This window comes from Crocodylus porosus, unplaced genomic scaffold (assembly GCF_001723895.1).
Source record: "Crocodylus porosus isolate Cpor-Errol unplaced genomic scaffold, CroPor_comp1, whole genome shotgun sequence".
Taxonomy (NCBI): domain Eukaryota; kingdom Metazoa; phylum Chordata; order Crocodylia; family Crocodylidae; genus Crocodylus; species Crocodylus porosus.
The window spans coordinates 120,999,645-121,020,734 of NW_017728931.1; the positions used below are offsets into that span (position 1 = coordinate 120,999,645).

At 43.1% G+C, this 21,090-nt stretch overlaps 1 protein-coding gene across 1 annotated transcript in view; it reads left to right on the plus strand.

Moving 5' to 3' along the window:
- CCDC71L (coiled-coil domain containing 71-like) overlaps positions 1 to 4,018 on the plus strand; it is a 4,529-nt gene extending 511 nt beyond the window's left edge. Inside the window, exons 2-3 of the mRNA XM_019543966.1 lie at positions 2,442 to 2,509; positions 3,933 to 4,018. Of these exons, the coding sequence (XP_019399511.1) occupies positions 2,442 to 2,509; positions 3,933 to 4,018 (154 nt within the window). The remainder of the gene's footprint in view (positions 1 to 2,441; positions 2,510 to 3,932) is intronic.
- Positions 4,019 to 21,090: the final 17,072 nt, after the last annotated feature.

Consider the following 21,090-nt stretch of genomic DNA (forward strand, 5'->3'; position numbering starts at 1 on the left):
GCAGCGTGTGGGGCCGGCGGAGCCTGGCGGCGGCGCGGAGACAGGCGCAGCGCATCCTGCGCGTGGACCTGTCGCCCGTGGTGCGGCTCCGCCGCCTGCCCATGGCGCGGTGCTGAGCTCCGGGACCGGACGGGACGAGCTCCGCGCACCTGTTCACACGGCCCCGCCTGCGCCGCGTCCTGCTGCACTTTAGAGACACCCCCCCCCCCCCCCCCCGAGCCCGGGGCGGCGGCCTGGCGGGGACTTACCCGAGGAGCCACTGGCAGCGCCCACCTGGCTGGACTGGGATGTGCTCAGGGTGGCTGGACCCAGCTCCTCTGGCTGAAGCTTTTGACCAAGGATGTTTGTTGCCTCAGGAAGCAGGACCAGGGGTAGTGGGGATGGTGCAAAACCTCTTTCTTTCTTCCTTTCTTTTTTTTAACCTTCTCACCCAGCTTTGAGGCCTGGCTGGGCGCCATGGACTTGTTATGCGTTTTGTATCCACAATCCTTTCTACTCTTTTATAGCTGACCCTGGGATTTGCTTTTTACAGAGCGGCCAAAGCGGCTTAAAGTGTGTGGCTCTCTTTTTTTGGACAGACCCAGGCTTGATTTGAGGGAAGTTGGAGACGCAGTGGTCCTCCTGGGGCCCAGAGAAACAGCCTGCAAAGAGATGGGCTTGCTGAGGACCTTCTGATACCTTTGCTGTGATCGTAGAGGGACAAAAGGCTTGATTTCTAGACTGTTCTCATTAAAAGCAAAAACAAAAAGACAAGCAAATGCAAAGAACCATCCAAAGTTGGGGAAAACTGTTGAACATGTAACAAATGGTTAATGTGACTTGCTAGCCACTTTGGCTGCTTATAGAAGCAGGTGGTTAGAGTGGCTAACACCTAAATGCTACGTGATTGAAGTACAATATTTAAAATAAACAGCAATGAAGCTTGATTTATCACCTGGTGTCTTCATAGTTAAATAAAACAATACGGGGTGTCATTTATCTGTCTTCTGCTAGAACTCATACTGATACAGTTCCTTTTCTTTTTCTCTCTCTCCTCTCCCAGGGTAAAACATTATGTGTGATCTCAGATGCTTAGTCTATGCCTACAGGCTTGTTTTGCCTGGAGCTCTGTGTTTGGTCATCCTAAAGTGCAAGTGGCTATTTTTTTTTGTGGTTGGTTTGTTTTGGGAGGAGGCAGGCATTCTTCTAAGTTAGCAGCTTAAACATTGAGATGAAGCTTTTTATTATTATTTAATATATAGTCCTAGATGCATGTAGTAACTTTACAGGATTCCAAGTAATTCCTTTCTATGGAATTTATCCTCTAAAGCAAGTGAGGTTTATAAAGTTGACATAGGAAAAGGAATATGGAGCCTTAACTGTAAAAGAGGAGGAAGGCATTGGCTTTGTAACAGTTAAATGATGTCCCCCTGGCTCTGAGAATAAGGCTTTGATCCTGGTAGAGTAAATGACCTCACATACTGTAAACAAGTGTATGATTCAGTGATTCTTCAAATACCCATTTTAGTCTTTCCTAGGAAGACTTTTGTGTCACTGCTCACTCTTGAGAGAGATCCTTGGAAGCCTATTGGAGTTGATATGTAAACGATCAATTTGTCTATTACAGTGCTAATCTTAAAGTAGATATGTTTCCTTTCTCTGAATACTTTAATATTTTTTTTAGTTTCTGTGATTCACATCACTCTAAACAAGAGGAACAGGAACACTCATACTTCTCAAAACTAAAACTTTGAACATCCTAGAACTACTAGGCTTGTTTACATAATGTAATCTTACTGCTTGCTGATCACAGTAGTAGAATGTCATTAATTGTTTCATGCTTTCCTAATTTGGTTTTGAAGGATTAAGATGCAAATAGTTTAATATAATTCCTCTCTGAAACCTGTGCCCTCTTCCCTTTTCAAGGAAAGTGATGTCAAAAATACACCCTGCAGGCTGGGCCAGCAGAGCCTGTGGGCTGTACATGGGGCTGCACATGAGGTCACTCTGGGGTACGTGCTGTCTGTGGCCACAAGGCCAGTCCAGCCCTGCATTGGACCCAGCTCTGCATGCCAAATCCAGCACAGGGCCAGCCTGGCTGTGTGGGGCTAGTTTGTGGGCCTTGTCTGGCCTCTTCCCCTCAACCAGTCCTGCTTTAAGATGTGTAGCTCATGTACTGATTTAAATATCTTTATTAGTTTATTATAGCATAAGAACAATGCCCAAATCAGACTTTCAAATCTTGACTCCTCTTAGTAAAGTTGCCTCATAAAATAGCATATCAATATACAAGAGAGGTAGAAAACTTGAGACTTCAATAGGATTAGAGTTTCACCCATTATCTTGAACTGTAATCTCTTTACTCACAGTGGGTTTTTTTTCCTTCATCCAATGCCTTAATACTGTGGAGAAGGGCACTAAGCTTCTGTACTATGACTTTTTTTGTATTCATGTCTCTGTAGCAGAGTTGGGAGTGTAATAGCTGCGATGGTCCAGGAGGTAAACAAGAAGCAAATTTATGGGGATGGGGGTATGTGTGTGTGGGGCTTGTTTTGTTTTTAGCAAAGCAGACTTGTACAAGTGTGGAGTAGCCTGTTTTTATTCTTCAGGCAATTATAGCTTGAAACGGTATCTTTTGAGGTATAAAATACCAAGTTCAGCTCAATATATAATCATCCTACCTCTCCTACGTCCTGCTTTCCGCTCTTTGGATCTTAGCCTTACGTACCTGTTCCTAACACAAACCCAGGCTACTGCTATGCTCACTGCTTGTAGATCAGTCTATCATGGTGAGGATTTGTGGTCTCATCTCCAGTGTCACTTTTGTGACAGTAATTGGTTATTTCCTTTACAAGTCTTATTCCACACACTCCATGTTGGGTTTTGTTGCTTGGACAAGTCACTAAATGGGCTGATAGAAGATCTTGTGCACACCCAGTATTAGGGTATGCTCCTAAGGTACTTTGTACCCTGCTCATGCTTTTGAAAAGAATCCTACTGCGGTTCCAGCAAATGGGCAAAGCCCCAGCTGTGCACAGGATGAAGTGCAGAGTAGTCTTGCAAGCAGAGGATTTGGCTTTGATTCCTGGAGTTGAGAGAAATCTCAACTTGTAAGATGTTGGTGTGCAGGAGCCACAAGGGGCTTGCTCATTGTGGTAGTGAAGTCCCAGCCCCTTTCCTGCCATGTGCCCTGAGAGGCAAGTACCAAGCATGTGCCCTGAGGGGCATGTACCAAGCAAATACCTCTTTATGTGCCAGAGTTTGCAGTGCCTACCTCTAGTTTAATCTCTTAGCGAAACTATACTGTCAACCGTGACACAACCATGAGGCATAACACTCTAACTGGCCATAGATAAAGTAGGGGGTACTGTGATGGCCAATGACTTGCTGGTTGTTAAAATTTGATCATGAGATCTAAGAAGGCAAAATTCACTATAGTCCATGCCAATCTGATCTTGGGTAAAACTCCTTTCTTGCCTCCAAGCATGGTGAGGCAAGACCCTCCAGCCAGGAACCTCTGGTTTTAAGTCCCAACAGGAGCAGTAGCACACCCCAGTCAAAGTCTCCAGCCTTGGCTGTAGCCAGTACCCAATACTTCTGAGGAAGCTAAAACAATCTTCCTGACACAGCAGCAGGAGAGGGAAAACATTCCTTCCCCACCCCATATGGCAACCAGCAAAGCCTACAAGCATGGGAAATACCTATAGTAGAACATAGGCCTAGCTATGCCTAGATCATCCCTGACCAGTGGCTGTCCAACCTCTTGAACTCTTCCAGTGATGGAGAGCCTGCAGTTTGCTTAGGCAGTCTTGTCCACTACCTCACTCTTCTAACTGAAGGATGTCTTCCTGATATCCAATCTAAAACTATTTTCCTCCAACTTCAAGCCATTAGTCCATGTCCTACTATCTGCAGCAAGAAATAAAACGTGTTCTCCCTCTGCTTTATGACAGGTCTTCAAGCATTTGAAGACTGCTGTTTCCAGGTCCTGTCTGAACGTTTATTTCCTTCAACCTCTTCTCATGATTTTGCCTTGTAAGCCCTTTATCATTTTTGTTTGCTGCCTCTGGACCCTTCCTAACTTCTCCATGTAGTTTAAAAAAAAAATGTGGAGCCCCAAAATGCACACAATACTCTAGATGAGGCCTAACCAGTGCTGAGTAGAGAGGCACTATCACTATTAAATGTTTTATGCCTAATGCTTCTATTGATGCATCCCCGAACTGCCTTTTGTGCAGCATCACTGCAGACTTAGGTTAAGTCTGTGATCTACCAGGACTCCCCGTCCCCCTGTAGTGGGAGACACCTGGACGGGTGATACCATTTGGTATTTGTGTTTTCATTTATTTTCCTGAGGTGCAGCACCTTGCATTTGTCAGCATTGACATTAATTTTATTAGCTTCCAATCTGTCACAGTCCTTCTGAATTATGCTCCTGTCCTCCAATGTGTTCATAATCCTACCTAGTTTTGTGTCGTCTGTAACCTTCCTCAAGAAACTTTCTATGAGAGCATCCAAATAATAAACACTGAAAAGTACTAGGTCCAGAACAGCCCCTTGTGGGACTCCACTCTAAACCTCTTGCTGTTCTAACATGGATCCATTTATAGGATACAATTACCTTTTGCTTGTGGCTACTGAGCCACCTTACAGTCATTTTGTCTAGCCCAGTTTACCAATTTCTTTATGACAGTCCTGCAGGACCTTGTCCAGAGCCCCTGAAGTCCAGATATATTGTATCCGCTGCCTTCCCTTCATTCACCCAAGTAGTTACTTTGTCAAAGAAGACTGAGTTTGACACAATTTGTTCATAATAAATTCAAGCTTGTGATCAATCTTTCCTCCTTCAGGTGCTTGCAAATGGACTTCCTTAGGTTATGCTTCAGTAACTTCCCAGGTACTGAGGTAAGGCTAAATGGTCTGTAGTTTCCCAGGTTCTCCTTTTTCAAGGTACTTATAGAATTTCTTTTTGTTGACTTTAGCCTTCCTTGTGAGGTACAGCTCATTCTTTATCTTTGCCTTCCTGATGTCATCCCTTCAGGTTCTTGGTATTTTCTGGTATACTTCCTTGGTGACCAACCCATTTTTCCATTTCCTGTATGTTTTCCTTTTTCATTCGAAACATCCTAGAAACTCCTTGTGCAGCCACATGGGTCTCTTACTGTTTTTGTGCTTTCACCCTGTTGGAACAGTTTCTTGTTGGGCTTGCAATACTGCATCCTTTAGAAACTTCCAACCCTCCTGGGCACCTTTATCCTTCAGTTTGTCTTTCCACGGCACCATGCCTATTAAGTCGAGTTGGTTGAAATCTGCCTTCTTGAAATCTAGCGTTCTAGTTCTGCCAATGTCATGCTCTCCCCATCTCAGGATCTGGAACTCTTCTCATATTGTGTTCACTGTACAATCACACAAGTACCGATCAGTTTTTATAGTGAACTGAAACGGGTGTTACCAGTTAAAATATCACTTCTCTGATGGGTCAGTTCTCTAGCTGAGGCCAAACCCAATTGGGTAATATCAATGCCATGCAATTGATTGGGTCAATCAATGCCACTATTTGAGCTTAAGTTTTACTTTACAAACACAATCAATTTTTTTTTTCTGATAGAGTTTTGGGGGCATTGTATCTCAGGATGCACTCAGCCATTCTTCAGTTTGGCTATTTAATTGAAACAGAAGGAGTATTTGTGCATGACCCAAAATAGAACAAATTTTCTTTCTCTCTTTATATTTTGACAGACAATTTAATTTTGGGTTTTTAATAAAATAAATTTGGATATGAACAGCTGGACTTTACGAAGAACTTTAGGCACCAGTCACAAAACTCAGGAGCCATTTACTGGAATCCCCAAAAGGCCAGTGGTCAGGACCATCTTGGGATGTAGGAGACCCAGCTTGAAATCCCTATTGGAGCAGGGACTTGAACGGGATTCTCTTGCATGTCAGGATTGTGACCTCATGTCTATAAAGAATGCTGGAGTGGGTGTTGCCTATTAAAGTTATTCTGTTTTGTGTGAATAATTAATAAAATATTCATTACATCAGAGAGAATTTCTCTATAGCCTGGTAGTTAGGGGACACCTGTGTTCCAAGTCCTGCTACAATGAATATGTAATTATTTTATGCAAAAGAGAACAGCTTCAGTGGGAGAGAGTGATAGATTGATACCTACCTCAGAATCCTCCATTGCCTGGTGTCCTAGCTAACCGATGGCTCTAATTTGCACTACCATACTCTCCTGAGGCTCACAAATTTAAAAGGTAATAAATATGTATGAGGATTTTGGAGCTCATCTCATCCTTAACTATGGTGAATATAGTAGTTCTCTATAATGTAAAACCAAATGCTTAAAATAGATGTCTACATATCAAGTTTGTTTGTTCTTTGTAGGAGAATTCCAAGGAATGAGTAGAATCTTACGATATCACGCAAACCTGAAGGGAATGAGATTTTAGCTGTGATTTAACACATAACACCTGCCAAATACTTGGAAGATCAAGCTTTGTTAAAGACTCAAATATTTTCCTGTGCAGTCCAGTGAGGTTTGAAAAAGATCCCAGTTCTATTCCCAAGTCAGAAAAATTAATGAAAGCCAAATTTTGATATTTTCAAAGATGGAAAGCAAGCTTTTCTTTTAAAATAAATCTCTTTTTCTTTGCTTAGTGCAGCTTCAGGAATGCAGGCTGCCCTCTCCTGCCCTCTGTTCAGCTGGGAAATTGGAGGCAAGGTATTGCTAAGTCAGTGGTCTATTAGAAGAGATGAGTTGCCTGAGCTGTACAACTGCTTCAGTTTCTGTATTTTAATACATTGTGTACAGCTGGCAGCAGGTCTACCTAAGCCCAAGGGACTTTTCTACTGCATTCTCAGCCTTCTCTGAATCCAGCTACCACCTCTCTCCTGTGATTCAGTGGTCTTATTTATTGGGTCATGTAGACATGTGTTCACTGACTATTACTAGTATTTAAAGTGTTCGTTGTCTTAATTTTAGTGGTGGATAGTGGCAAGAAGGATTGTATATCACATGCTTCTTTCAAGCAGGTGGACACTTTTTATGAATGAAAAAATTGAATAATGTATATGTCCTTTTACCCAATTATAACACTTAATTGGGCAAGAAGCCGCCTTTAAAGGCCAAATACCTCCCTACAGCAGGAGATCACTAGACTGTAGTTCTGCAAATAAGGGTTTCACAGTTCTTATAGAAATTGTCTAATGTCATTGAAGCCTCTCTAGGAATCTCAAAGGGGATACAATTGAGAAATACCTATGCCAGCAAACATTTTCTCTCCACAAGGTGCCTTTGACTTTCTTTGTTTTTCCATGAGAGGTTGATGGAGGTAGCAGTCCCAGCTAGAAAAAAGACTGGGTGATCTTATGACAATAGATTTCACTCAAACAAAGAACTTACCAGTCCACAAACATAAGTGGCTATTATCAACTATCAAGCCTTTATATTGAAAAGTCAAAAGGAGTAGATGTAGGGAAGGAAGGAAACAGCAGCAAAAGCTGTTACACAAGTGAAACACCAAGTGCTTAGTGTTGGCATAGATAGTGAATGGATAGATATAGCTCAGCATTGTATTTGAGCACCCTTGATGTGGGTGTTGTAGTGATAAAAGTTATAATTTAAAGATGCTCCCTTACTAAGGAAACTAAGAAGTGTTTTTGAAATTGGGAGATGGTCCCTCTGTTAAGTTAGTTTGTTACTTCCAGACAAAGGCTCTGCAGAGACCAGTGATCATTACAAGTGTGAAAATGGGTGAGTAAAGATGCCAATGTATTTGCTGAAACATTTCATTCTCCTAGTCCAAAGTGTGGGTCAGGTCCTCTGATCCAAATCTGAGGAATGACTAAATGGGATAACTTCACCACCATAGAATGGGAGCACAAGGAAAGAATTTTGAGAGATGTATCAATATTTTAGTAGTGTTTTACTTTTGTTAGGATAAAACTCCGTAAGTTTTTGTATTCTTTATATCCTAGTTGAAATAGGACACCTGGCCTTTTAAGAATTCTAATGTTTTAACAAAAATAATTCTTAATGTGTGCTCAAGCTTTTCCTAATTTACAACCTTACTTTTCAAAAGCCTATTCCACATGCTGACACTGATCCACACTCCTACCTTTACTACCATCACCCATAAAACTAACTCGCCTTCTTTGACTATCTAGGCCCTTGCCCCTCTCATTCATCTAAGTCTCTGCAAGGCTTAGTGGTTGGTAACAACCAGCTGGCTTACATTCTAGTTCTAATTTCTGGGGGCTACTTTACTATCTACAGCAACTTCTCTGAAGATGTGTGGGAGGTTTGTTTTCTTCCATTCCTGATAATAGTTCATGGTTAATTTGGTAAATAAGGTTTTTATTTACTTGTGTCACTTTTATTCTACCTTTCAGTCACTCTATGGTATGTTACCAGAGGGGTGGAAAGGGCTTGTAAGTAAGAATATGACCACTTGTTTGTACTTTCTTATAAAATGCAAGTACTTATTTCAGTTTATCCTTTCTTCCTCCCTTCCATGTAATTTGGAAGTTAAGTTATCCAAAAACAACATTTAATTGAAGGATGCCTTCTTTATAGGTTTGTCCGGGAAAGAAGAGTAGAAAAACACATTTGGGGATTGGAACCAAAGAAAAAGTATTGTGAACAGGACTACCATCTCAGAGACAAGAAAGTTCTGCTTTTTTCAGTCCTGAATGCTATAAATTGTGGTTGTTGCTCCCATTTGGAGCTTGTGGGTTTTGCCTTTTTTTTTTAATATGCTTGACTAGTCCTCTAAAATTAGCACTGTGTCACTCTTTTAGACACTTCCAAGAAAAATGGCAGGAGGAAGAAAAATTGTGTGTTATGGTGATAATGGTAGTTAATATTTCTAAACAATTCCATCACTTTTTACTTGCACTGTCTTAATCCCCAGCATTCTCTTTGACATCTATTTTATTTTTAAATTTGATAAAAGCCCGAGGTTCAGCAAGTTTTGCTGCAGAGATTAGCTTCTCTCTTTCCTTTTTTAAAAACGTTAATTTTTGAATGATTCTTTTTAGTTGCTCATTTATTATCAGGAAATAAGTGATCTTTCATATGAAGATGTACACACATTATTTCCAAATGCCCAGAAACTCGGGCTCTGCTTTGCAGAAAATTGTACCAGTGAAGTTTTATCCTACTGACCACAGACTTGGATATCTTAAAGAACTTCCTGATACTTGCATTCTCCTGAGCTAGCTTAGCTTTTCTGACACTTACTACCTTCCTCTTCACCTCTAGGTTTTCTTCTCCCAGATACCAGGGGATAATCAGATGTGCGCAGTTAGAACTTGACACTAGGGAGTCATGAGATCAGGAGACAGAAATATGCAAGGGACCAAGATGGGTGGTCACCAAGATGGAGTAATTAAATAGTGTGCCCAGAGTAGACAGCTGGGCCTGTATAGTCCAAAGACAAGTCCCAAACTAAAGTCAGGAGTCTGGACTAGAAGATAGATAGAGAAGTATCTGTCTTGTCAAATAGCCTATGGAATATTATGAGGTTAACTGCTTATATCCAAGTAGCCATGCCCATGCAGGCAACCAGGACCAGCTGGGAGTAGCTAGGTCACCAGTGGCCAGTTGTACTCTGGTAATCAGAGACAGCTGGTGACTAAAGCTTGCCAGGTGCCCTACTCCTGGCACCAATAAAAAAGCAAATTACTGAAATTCCTTATTAAAAAAGCACTCATCCTTGGTCACACACCATTGCAGACTGCATGAAGGCACTCAAGTGTCAGAATTTTAGTAGAACTGGTTGAAATATTTAGAATTTTTTTATTAGAAATTGGCTTTTTAAAGCAAGCTACTATGCAAAAACCTGCCTTTTTTTGTTTTTAATAAGTTTTTTTTGTGAAAATGACAAACAAATATCAACTTTTGTTTTGTCTCCCAGAAAGGGTCCTTTGAGTGATTGTCCAGAGTCTCACCCTCACTGGGGATATACAAGCGCTATACACAGTTAGAGACTTTTTACCTTGGCAGTATCCGTACAGTGCATAGAAGCCCTGCCCCTCCTTGTGTCATACATCTGTGGGTAGAAAGGAGTGTGGACTTCCTGCTTGGTTTCCTCAAGTGCAGAATCATGTCCTGCATGCTACTCTGAAGCAGGAGTGTGTGGAGTTAGCATATCTCCAACACCTTCAGTTAACAAGTTACTTCTCTTTCTTCAAGTCATTGTCCATATGCACATCCTCACTATGGCTGTGACTCCACTGCAGTGTCCAATCTCTGGAAATTACTTTTGGAGCTTCCTAGGTGAAAAATAACTGAAGGACTGACTGCCTTACCAAATGCAGCACCTGCCTGGGAGTCTTCCAGAATGGCCTGGTGTTTGGTGAAAGGCATCTCTAGAACCCCAAGCGGCTGCTCTGCAGATGGTCACTGTGGAAACATTGCACAGGGATGCCATGGAGGTTGTCCACATTCCAGTGGAATGTGCTCGGATCATGCAGAGTTGTTCCATCTTAATGATCTTGTAACAAAGTTAACACAGCCCAAGATCCCACTGGTTAATCTCTGTCATGCTGTCACTATGCTTTCAGAGCTCTCCACTAAAGAGACAAATAGCCATGGAGACTTTCTGACAAGTTGATTCCTAGGTAGGTAAAATGACAGAGCCCTTTACACATTGAGCAAATACAAGGAAAACTCTGCTTGTAGAATGAAGCTTGGTAAAGAATGTTGGAAAGCTGGATTGGCTGCCTGAAGTGGAATTCAGCAAGCTGTTTGGGTGAAACCTTATGATTAGGTCCCTCATGACACCTTATCTGGTAGGCTTGTGCACCCGCAGAGAGTATGTGCTTGACAACATCTCTCTAAAGCTCCAGTTACTGGAAAGTAACTTCTTTTGCAGTAAGCTAAATGTTCTGGTAACTTCATTTTTCAAAAATAATTGTGACATTTTGAAAATTGCACTGTTCATTTTAAACCAAGTGAAAATTGGACTACTTAAATTCTCATGCTTTAGTTTTCATTCTAGACTGACTTGTTATTGTATTACTGTTGAAAACTAGGAATATCCCTGTCTTCCAGACTTATTCATGTGGCTTTTAAAAAAACCCCCATGCCTTGTTCTTGGTTTTGCACATACCAGAAGGCTGCTTGCCTAAAAGAGCTGGTGGCAAAACGAGTTGGTAAAAGTAGCAGCAGCATAAACAAGTATGTGCGTATTAAGACAATCCCTAAGTGTGTTCTTTGTGGTGTGATCACCATGCCATCTGGGAAGGCTTTCAGAATTCACTCCTCAAGCCACTTCTCCCTTGCATCGAGGCAGATTAACATGGAGCCTGAAAGCTTGGTTCTCCACTACCTTGCATGTTGCATAGGTTTTTCTTCTGGCTGAACAGAGTATGAAATGCTACCAAGTCAGAATGATAGTTATCTACCTGTCTAAGCAGGGGTTGATTCATCCAGCCTTTAGGAGAGCCCCTTAATACTGGGAGCACAGGCAAATAAAATCTTTCGGTCAGGGGGATCAAGAGGTTCAAGTGCTCACAAATCATCTCACTTCCCTCTCCCTGCTCCCACTCTCCCCCTGCCAAATAATGAGATTTGCTTTATTTCTGTAGTACATTTTATGTTCTTCTGACTTACTTTCTATTTTTCAAGCCATTGGGTTTCATGTTTTCAATCTTGTCTGCAACCAAGCGGCCTAGATGTTTGTTTCATTCCTTAATGAAACCTGAAATTCTGTTCTAATCCTCTCCCTCCATGTGTGGTAGGAAAGAGAGCAAAGACCAAGTGTTCACCAATAAAATCATAAGAATTTGCAACTCTTAGTTAGAGAAGTGTTGGCTTGGTGGAAAGCCAGAGACTGCAGGTGAGCAGGAGTCTGAGGCTGGAGACAGCTGAGTGGAATCTGTCTGGGGAGAGGTGTCTGGGCAGCAGGAGCCCCAAGAGATGAGGATCCAGGCAAGGAAGCAGGTACTGTTGGTGGAGGTAGACTATGTTTTAAATTTAGACAATCTTGTGTAACTGAGACTGGCCAACCCTACTAGTGGATATACAGCACTGACGATCCTAGCAGTCTGTTTTGACTCATCATAGAGTTTAAGCAGGCCTTGTGCAGTTGTATTTTCAAGAGAGCTGTATCACAAAGTGAACCCCAGCAAAAAGCAGTATAAAGGAAATGAACGCATGGTACAACACAGAGCAATCTGTTGTAGGTTGCCCTTCATAAAGAAGTGGTTTATTTCCCAGTAGCGATGATGATCATTTTCAGAAGACATAAGTACTGGTGGCTAGTCCTCAAAGACAGAAGTCAATTATGTGCTTCAAGTATTTTTAAGTATGTTCATATTGAAGTATGAAAGTGTGAGTGCAGTTCATACATCAGATCATTGCTATACCAGGGTGGGGTTTAATATGGGCTGCAAAACCTGCTTTGGGCCGTAGGTAAATACTCAAGCCCAGCTGAATACTGTACTGTGGCAGTTACATTGCTATTGCTAGATAGCTCTGGTATGTCCACACAGGCTAGTCATCCCTCTGGGTTGCGGAGTAGGCATACCCTTCATCAGCTCTACCCCATAGCCAAACCCCACTATTTCTTTCTGAGCCTTCAAACCAACTGTTTTGCTGCCTTTGCTATAAAGTATTCCTATTCAACATCATACACAGAGGTAGCCTGAGGATTTGGGATTTTTTTTGTATGTGCCACACATTCAGCTGGCCCTTTTAACTCTCTCTCTCTCTCTCTCTCTCTCTGTCATTGGTATTATTCTGCTGCCTATTACCTAACACAGTGGTATTCAACCTGTGGTGCACAGATCCCTAGGGGTCCACAAAAGGTGACTATGATCCATCAAAAATATGTGAGTACTCACCCTTACAATTCAAAGGGCTCTGCACATCCATTCAAAATTTTTAGGGGTCCACAAATGTAAAAAGGATGAAAACCACTGCTCTAACACCTTCCCTGTAACAGTGATAGTCATAGCAAAATTTCTAGTAGATTGCATGGCATCTGCCATGTCTCACCTTTCAAGGCAGTAGATGTTTTGAAAGGTGTGCTTTGGTTTTGCATTTGTAGCTGCTTAGTACCTGAGGTGTGGTGGGGTAGGGCAAGGAGTAGATGATTTTAAGAATTTTTGGAAAAACACTTGCATGGGATGGGATGTATGGTTTGAGAGACCCCTTTTAGTCCTATGCCCCAAAAAGCCTCTGTTTGGGGTGGGGCTTGTAAGTTTTAGACAGATTCCCCTGCCCCCACTTCATTTAGATTTGGATTTTTGGTTGGTTGGATTTTATTGGCTAAAAGGGCATCACCGTTGCAAGTGTAATTCTTATGGAAAAGACTTCTGAAAGCTTTGCTCTTCTGTAGGCTTTGTTTTTATTCAAAGCTAGCCACGCACTTACCTTTGGTGTTCCCATTAGCAAGGTGTATATTTTCAAGGGCATGCACTGCCCTTTGTGCCACATAGCAAGGTATTCATCCCACTTTGAGACAATGAAAGTTGCCTTTATTGAATGTTGCTGCCTCTGGATTAGTGTAGTGAATATGCAAGGGCTATGCAATGCCAGATGTACAAGCCCTCCGGGTTTGCTACACCTATATAAAACCAGCAGTATCCAGTGTGGGGCACCTGGCATCAAACCCTCCTCAGTGAATAATAATGAACAAAACAAAAAAATCCAAATTTTATCTTTGTACTATGACAACAAACAAAATAGGGCTCCACCCCATGCCCTGCCCCACCCTGGCTGGGCAGTGTCTACCCCTCCCCCCTCCCTCACCATGGGGGGCATTGATCTGCCTCCCCCCCCATACCTCTTCCCTCTCTCCCTCCCCTCCCCTTCCACCACACCAAACTTACCAGCTGCATGCAGCTGTCCAAGCTGCCGGGCTGTGCTTCTCACTGCCTATGGCTGTGTGCACGCATACGCATTTATGAGTGGCATTGGGCTGATTTCCGATGCAGCCAATTTTCTTTATATCGGTACTGATCTGATATCAGACCAATGTGTTGGTGCACCTCTGTTTATAAACACTAAAAGAGTGCTTAAAAGTACTTGCTACCCTCTCAAACTACCATCATATTTAAACACCCTGACACTACTGAAGCTCTTGGTTCATGCTGACCTGATTTTTGCTCATAATTTGTATTTAACCAACTGCATATTATTTTTCATTTAGTAACAATTCTAGGCAGTTCCTAACCAGCCCCTAGCATCTTTAAACTCTTCTCAGTCAGCAGAAGTTGGGTGGCAGGATGAGAAAACTAAGGAAATGACATTCTTCTGAAATGAGAGTTGTTGCTCTTCAGGTGCAGCTGGACAGACTGAGAATAAAATGATCTGAAGTGAAAGTTGCATTTTTTCTTCCCTTATCTATCTGTCAGGCACAAATTAGACATTCTTGAATTGCCAAGAGATGGTCTGGCAACTGAAAGTCTGGTCCATGACAGGTCTCTGAATTTCAGGACAAAATGACAGAAGAGGAAGGATGATTTGATAACATGGATGCATAAGGAGTGCTTCAAGGGGATGAAAAAGCAGATGGGGAAGCAGTGAAAGACTGAGGACAAGGAGGCTGAGGAAAAGTGATAAAAGGAGAGGATAGAGACTGCAGAGAATCATAGGAAGGAGGACAAGGAGCAGTTTTCAATACCCTTTTGCTGGTATTGAGATATGTTGTGTCACAGACATGTTTGAGATTGGTCAGGGTCCTGAGTCAGAAAGTCCAGTCCTCAGGCACCCTGCCTCCTTTGCAATCACTTCTATCTAATCCTGCACCGTGAAATATTCCTGAGGGAGCCATCTAATCTGCCAAGGACCAGCATACTGTCAGCAGCATCAGCTTCAGGCTGTACCCAGTCTCATGTGCTGTAAAGAGAACAAATACACTAATGATTTACAGTCTGTAGGAGGGGGGCAGCATTTCATGCTATTTGTACATATTTCCATCTAGTTAAAACAGATGGTATAGGCACTTTAGCTCAATGAATTCCAATCAAAATGAATAGAAATGAATGTTTATTTTTTTATGTAGGTATAAAAATAACATGTGGATACAAAGGAACGGTCTCAATACACCAAATATACTATGTAAGTTCATTATTCAGGCAACCCGTATGCTACGCAGCTTGAATAGGCGAGCACAAATGACATTCACTGCTGACTTGGCTGCAACAGAACCTGAGACACAGATATTTATCTGTCAGTTGTCCATAAATTAGGATGTTTTTATGATTGGTGGGTACCCAACCCAAGGTACACTCCCTTCACTTCACAAACAATATGAAGCATATGATGTGTGATAATTTCATGTATAGTATTAAAGACTGCAACCCAAATGAGTCAGCAGGTAGTACTGTCTTGCCTTGAGTTGATCAAAGGTACATTCCACCACTATTTTCCATTCACTGAGTATGTAGTTAAAACTTTTCTCAACTTGCTAGAGTGACAAGTCCTACTTCAGCTGGGGATGACTCATCCCTTTATCACCCAGTCATTGACTGCTAGCAGGAAGCTGACCCAAACACAGCTTCAAAACAAGCAAGCAGACTTCAGTGAGCTGCCTGCACCAGTCTCCTGGTGTGCTTGTAGACCCCCTGATCCCTACAGTTTACCTTGAGTCTGGCCCCTGCTCTTGCTCCCTGTTCCAATGCTCCAGGTAACTTTGTTCAGCTTCTGACAAGCTAGCCACTGACTGTGACTTTCAGCTGTTCCTGTCTGGTTTGTTTCTGATCCAGGGCTCAGTGCCTTGGGACTACTTGTTTCTTACACCTTGACCTCAACAACTTTGTTTTGTCTTGACTACCACTGACTCACTGCCCCTGACCATGGCTTTGGCATCTGGACTGAGTTTGTCCTGGCTCTGGACTTGGGTTCTGAAACCTGAACCGAACTACTACATCGGACTGTGTAAATCCCAGTCCTAAGCGCTTACACAAATAAGCAAAAAGCGATATCAAATCGGCCACAGGGATTATGCAGGCTCTTTCAAGGTCAAAATTCACTCAGACACCCTACTGATGAGTGTAAGGTTAGCAGTTTTCCTACTGTTACTGTACATTAAGAGTTATTGCCTGGAGTTTCCAAAAGATCTGTTGCAACCCAGGGGTTGCCAAGTTCCCACTGAGTGTGAAAGTTACTATTACAGACCCAGGTGTGGGGTATCCTTGGAGCCCAGAGCATCTCCCTGATGTCCTGCTGCTTGTCTTGAGAAATACTAAGGCTTGCCCCAGCTGACTCATTGTCTCCTAAGCCTCAGCTCAACCTACCCTTATATCAGATTCTGCAGCTACAATAGGGGACAGCTCCAGGTGGTCCACCTCTTTAGCAACTCCAGGGGGTCTCCCATTAAGCTGTGCAAAAATTATGCTCCTCTGTAGAAGAGACGTACCTGGAATACTTGCTCTGTGATCACACCACCCCAGAAAGGTCAGTAAAGTAGCAAAACAGCAAAAGGATTTATTACAAAGAAGAAAAAAATTGCATAAGAACAAGCTGACCATTGAGCCTGGAGGTGGAACAAACAGACAAAAAAAGATGGAGTCTCCCCCTCTTTCCTGACTACCACACAGTCCTTTAAAGTATGGTCAGTATTTCCAGAAACCAGCTTTCCTGATGTCTCTGCCAGCCCTACTAGCTGGGGACCAGGATTTCCCCCAAGCAAGGGAAAATCCAAAGATAACTTCTTCCAAATGAACATCTCAATGCCTTCCCCCACCACACACCAGCTTCACCGTCCTATTAATTTTCTAGAGAGTATCAGAACTTTCCATAAAATTTTTCCCTTCCTGAAACATCTGGAATTTGCACAGGTAATTGTCCATTTCCTTGGAATATACTTCTTACTGTGAGGCTGATGTTTCTCTTTTCAGGCAGATCAATACCCTGCCCCTGTATTTTGGGTGCCCATCCCAACAATAGCCCTTTTTGTCATGTGTCAGGAAGTGGCAATTACTTTTGGCTTTGTAATGTAATTAGCCCTTGATGCATACTAGTTTTGCCTTCTGTGAGGGTGAATTGAGGCCGTGGATGTGGTGCTGTTGTCTATGATGGCAATGAGCTCTGTGCTCATTGCCTGATCAGTGTGAGCCCTGGTTGGAGTGATGGCAGGCAAGGTTCTTTGGGTAGATGGTGATATCTTTTATTAGACCAACTAAATAGCTGGAAAAAAGTTCTTTGCAAGCTTTGGGGCACAAACACCATTCACCAGGTATAGGGAGACTCTGCCGGTGTTGTGTGTTCTGCAAGAACACGTAACAGGAGCTAATTTGGTTGGAGTGACTGATTTCAGGCAGCTCCAGGGCGTGAACACTGCTGCTGTCCCCCCTCCCACTTCCTCCTTCGCCCCAGCTGAATTCAGAGGAAGGGAAAAGAGGGGATATAAAAGGGGCAGCAACACTTGCTCCCCGGGCTCTGGAGCCATGCAAAAGAAGTGGCTCTGGTCGGAGCAGACGCAGATCAGCTGGTGAGCTCGTAGAAGTCACTGCTGGCGTGGAGCTCAGGCAGGGGCCCACACTGACCAGGCGGTGAGATCAGAGCTAACTACACCATGGGGAGGTCTGGCTGCACCCCCATTTGCCCCACCCCAAGATCGGCTGCTGCCCTTCAGTCTGTTCCTAAGGCCTGTGTATCACAGTTCTTCTGCCATGTAAATAGCCACTAACTGGAGGGGTGACTATAAACTTTTGATTAAGTTTTGTTGCAAAATTGCAAAGATAGTACATATAGAGCAATATAGTATGTAACAGTAGTACAAACAATATAGCTGATCATTAGATTTGAAAGAGATTTAAATGTGAGGTTAGCTAAATTAAATTTGGGACAAATATCTCCGCATGAGGTGCACTGAATTCCAGAATCATTCCTGCTTTTGGGGTGGGTTTGTGACATTGAAATGGGCCAGACTTGAGGAAAATGCTGCATGATTTTACTGGAGATAAAATAAGTGTCTATGACTGCCACTGTGGTCCACAAGGACCTGTGTAGTGATGCAGTGTTATTCTTTTGTCAATATATTTATTCATTCATTTAAAATTGTGGGTATGGAATTGGCATGTGTGTCCATCCACTCTGCCAATGCAGTTTGGGTAGCCCATCTGTTTAAGCCCCATAGTTATTTCATGAGAATATCCAATTTTGACATGCCTGTGAGATGGTATGATATTAATTGCCTTGCAAACCTCAATGAATGCTGTGCCAACTGTAGATTTTTCCAAGCTCACGTGAGTTTTCAAAGATCTGTTGCAATCTGGGAGTTGCCAAGTTTCTACAGAGCAATAGCATTTCTGGACTGCTGTTGGGCTCTCTCTGCTGGGTGTTCTGCTGCTCAGTGCCAGGGCAAGGTCTGTCCACACAGGTCCATGTCTATGTGTCTTTCTGAAAGGGGGCCCACTCCTTGCCCCTCCTTGTTTCCATTATATTGTAGCCCCACCAGTGTGTGTTTGTGCTCCTGGTTTAGAAATGGCGCTCTGCTCAGGAGGAGTCATCTGGCATTGAAAAGTACATATGTTTGGACCATGCTTCAACGCCTATGTTGTCCTATCCCATAGCTATTGCTGAACTGCTCTTAGTTAGCAACTTCTGTCTCCATTTTTTCTGGCCCCTAAAACAGCCTCTGAGACCTGCCAGAGCTGTTGGCAGGAGAGCTTGTGCAGAAGCATGAAAAAGACACAATGTTTCTATAAAAAGCAGCAGCTGTTGGTCCTGGTAACTAGGAAGAGCAGATCTGTACCAGCTGCACAGAACAGCACAACCCCACCATATCATTAGGGGAACTGCCAAGAAATCAGTTCACAGGCTGAGACCACTTCCTCCCACTATCCCCAGCATGAGTAGGTAAGTATCCCACAACTTGCTGCAAAGGTGAGCTGCAAGTGACCTCATGAGTTATGGCATCATGTCTCCTGGGTTAGGCTCCCAGTTTCCTGTCCTGTTTGTCACAGCCCTGTGCAGTGCCAGTGTGAGCAAGGGGTGTGGCATGGGCGTGCGGACTTCAATGTTGTCATGCAGTAGTATGGCAGATACCATGTGGTGCCAAGCGTGCGATTCCTTTGCCTGTAGTTGGCATGCCATGGGGCTACTGCCATCTGAGCAGTCTATGATAGTAGGCATACCCCTGTGGCCTCCCTGCCCTGGGTGCGCAATGAGATCACTACACCTCTGCTTAGAGCCCAAATCCCCCTGTCTTTTGCACTCAGAGCACTACAGGTTATGATGTGTCACATGGGAAAGTTTAGGATAGTTTATAGGTTACAAACCATTGAGAAAATTGTTCTTTTGCTCTAGCACATTTTCAGTGCTCCTATTATATTTTCTTATGATAAATGTTTACTGCTTCTATGTTAAACATGTGCATCCTGAAGGGGGAGGTGGGGGAGAAGTTAACTCAGGGGCAGACAAAATACAGCCCGTGGGTCAGATTTGGTCCACCAAGCAATTCCATCTGGCCCCCAGGGCCCCTCTGTAAGCCTTGGCCCTGGGCTGCTCCTCTGCAAGCCAGCCCACCCCTGCAGGAGGTTTGACTCTGGTTGATAAGCAGCCACCACCCCCAACGTGACTTGACCTGCCCCAGCCCCGAGCCCAGGGGCTCTAGAAACAAGAAGCCTCTGCCTGGCACAGGCTTTTGCTGGTGGCTCAGTAGCTGTTTCCAGCCCTCCCTGCCTGCAAGACTGGGAATTCAGGTGCGAGCCCCACCAGACTAGGGGGCCAGGGACTCCCCCTTCCCACCCCAACCACATACCCTGCACCCACATCCTTCCACAGCCACCCCCCCTCCCCACACATCCCACGACACATAATATACAAGAGTAAGACTATTTTGAGCTACTATGCAATCACTTTTAGATACACTACACAAACACACAGAAATCAGGACAAAAATATTTTAAAAAATAATATGAAAATAAGTTATAGTAAGTTAAGACATCACCATCTCCACCATAGTTTGTCAGCCACCGGTGGTAAGGACTTGGCTGCTGGAATGTCCGTTTTTCTGCTCTCAAGTATTTTCATAGCAGAAGCATTCACGTTTCAACCCCTGTCTGGTAATACCTGTGAATTTTGCTAATGCTCCAAACCATGATTTTGAGCTTTGGTGTATGAAGTTAGTCAATGGGAGTCTTGGGTGTTCAGTACATACAGATGTAGTTGCTGTCGAAGCTCAGGCAACCATGGTTGAAAATTGTGGTCTGTGTGAATTTGCCATTATGGTGGGAGAGTCAGTACTGAAGCTTGCTCTACTCATTTACTTTCACCCAGTTGTTAAGTCCATTTGCTGCATTTCAGGCTATTTCTTTGCCCTGTGTGATGGATTGCGGGGTGGGGAGCGGGGAGTTGTTATGCTGGCTCCTCAGAGGAGGAAAGGACTCAGCTGTGGCCTGCCCTATGCCATTGGCAGTAATCCAGCTGACACTGCCTCACTACAGCTGGGAACTGGCCTAGGTCTATCCCCAAATTGAGACCCAAGTCTATATTTGTATTAATTGCAAAAGCCTGACTGGAGAGCTGTGAAGGGACTTAGAAAAGTGTGAGAAAAATCCTGGGTTGGTTTTGTTTGCTTGCTTGTTTGTTTGCTTACTAGGAGAAGTTTGGGGTTCAACTTGATTTCTCAGTCTGAAGAAGGAGCATGCAGCTTTGGGCTTCAGCAGTAGCCCTGGGACTCATGACACACAGTAGTTTACCATGTCTAAGACAAGAGCTGAATTGACTTACCTAGGCCTTCCTGAGCCTCAGAGGTGAATAAGGCAAACAGGATGTGAGTAGAGCTTCAAATCAGTATTTATGCTGGGCTCCATGGGGTGTCTTATTTCTGCTGGTGTGACAGTATTTCCAAACTTCAATCAACTAATTGTTTGAATGTTCATCTCCATGATGAGTTGCTCTTTTTTTCTGGCATTGAATGATACTCTGGTTTTTCTATTTTTAATTTCATTTAGTATGATGATTTCTCTACTATTTCTGTGACTTCTTTACTTTAGCTCTTTTTATTTTTAGGTACTCTTACAAAAATGCTGTTTAGTATTTATTAGATAATTATAGCTCTCTTATACATTTTTATGAGATAGATTTAACACTATGAAAAATCTTCCCTTTACTTATACAGACATTTAAAATAATGTATATAGGAA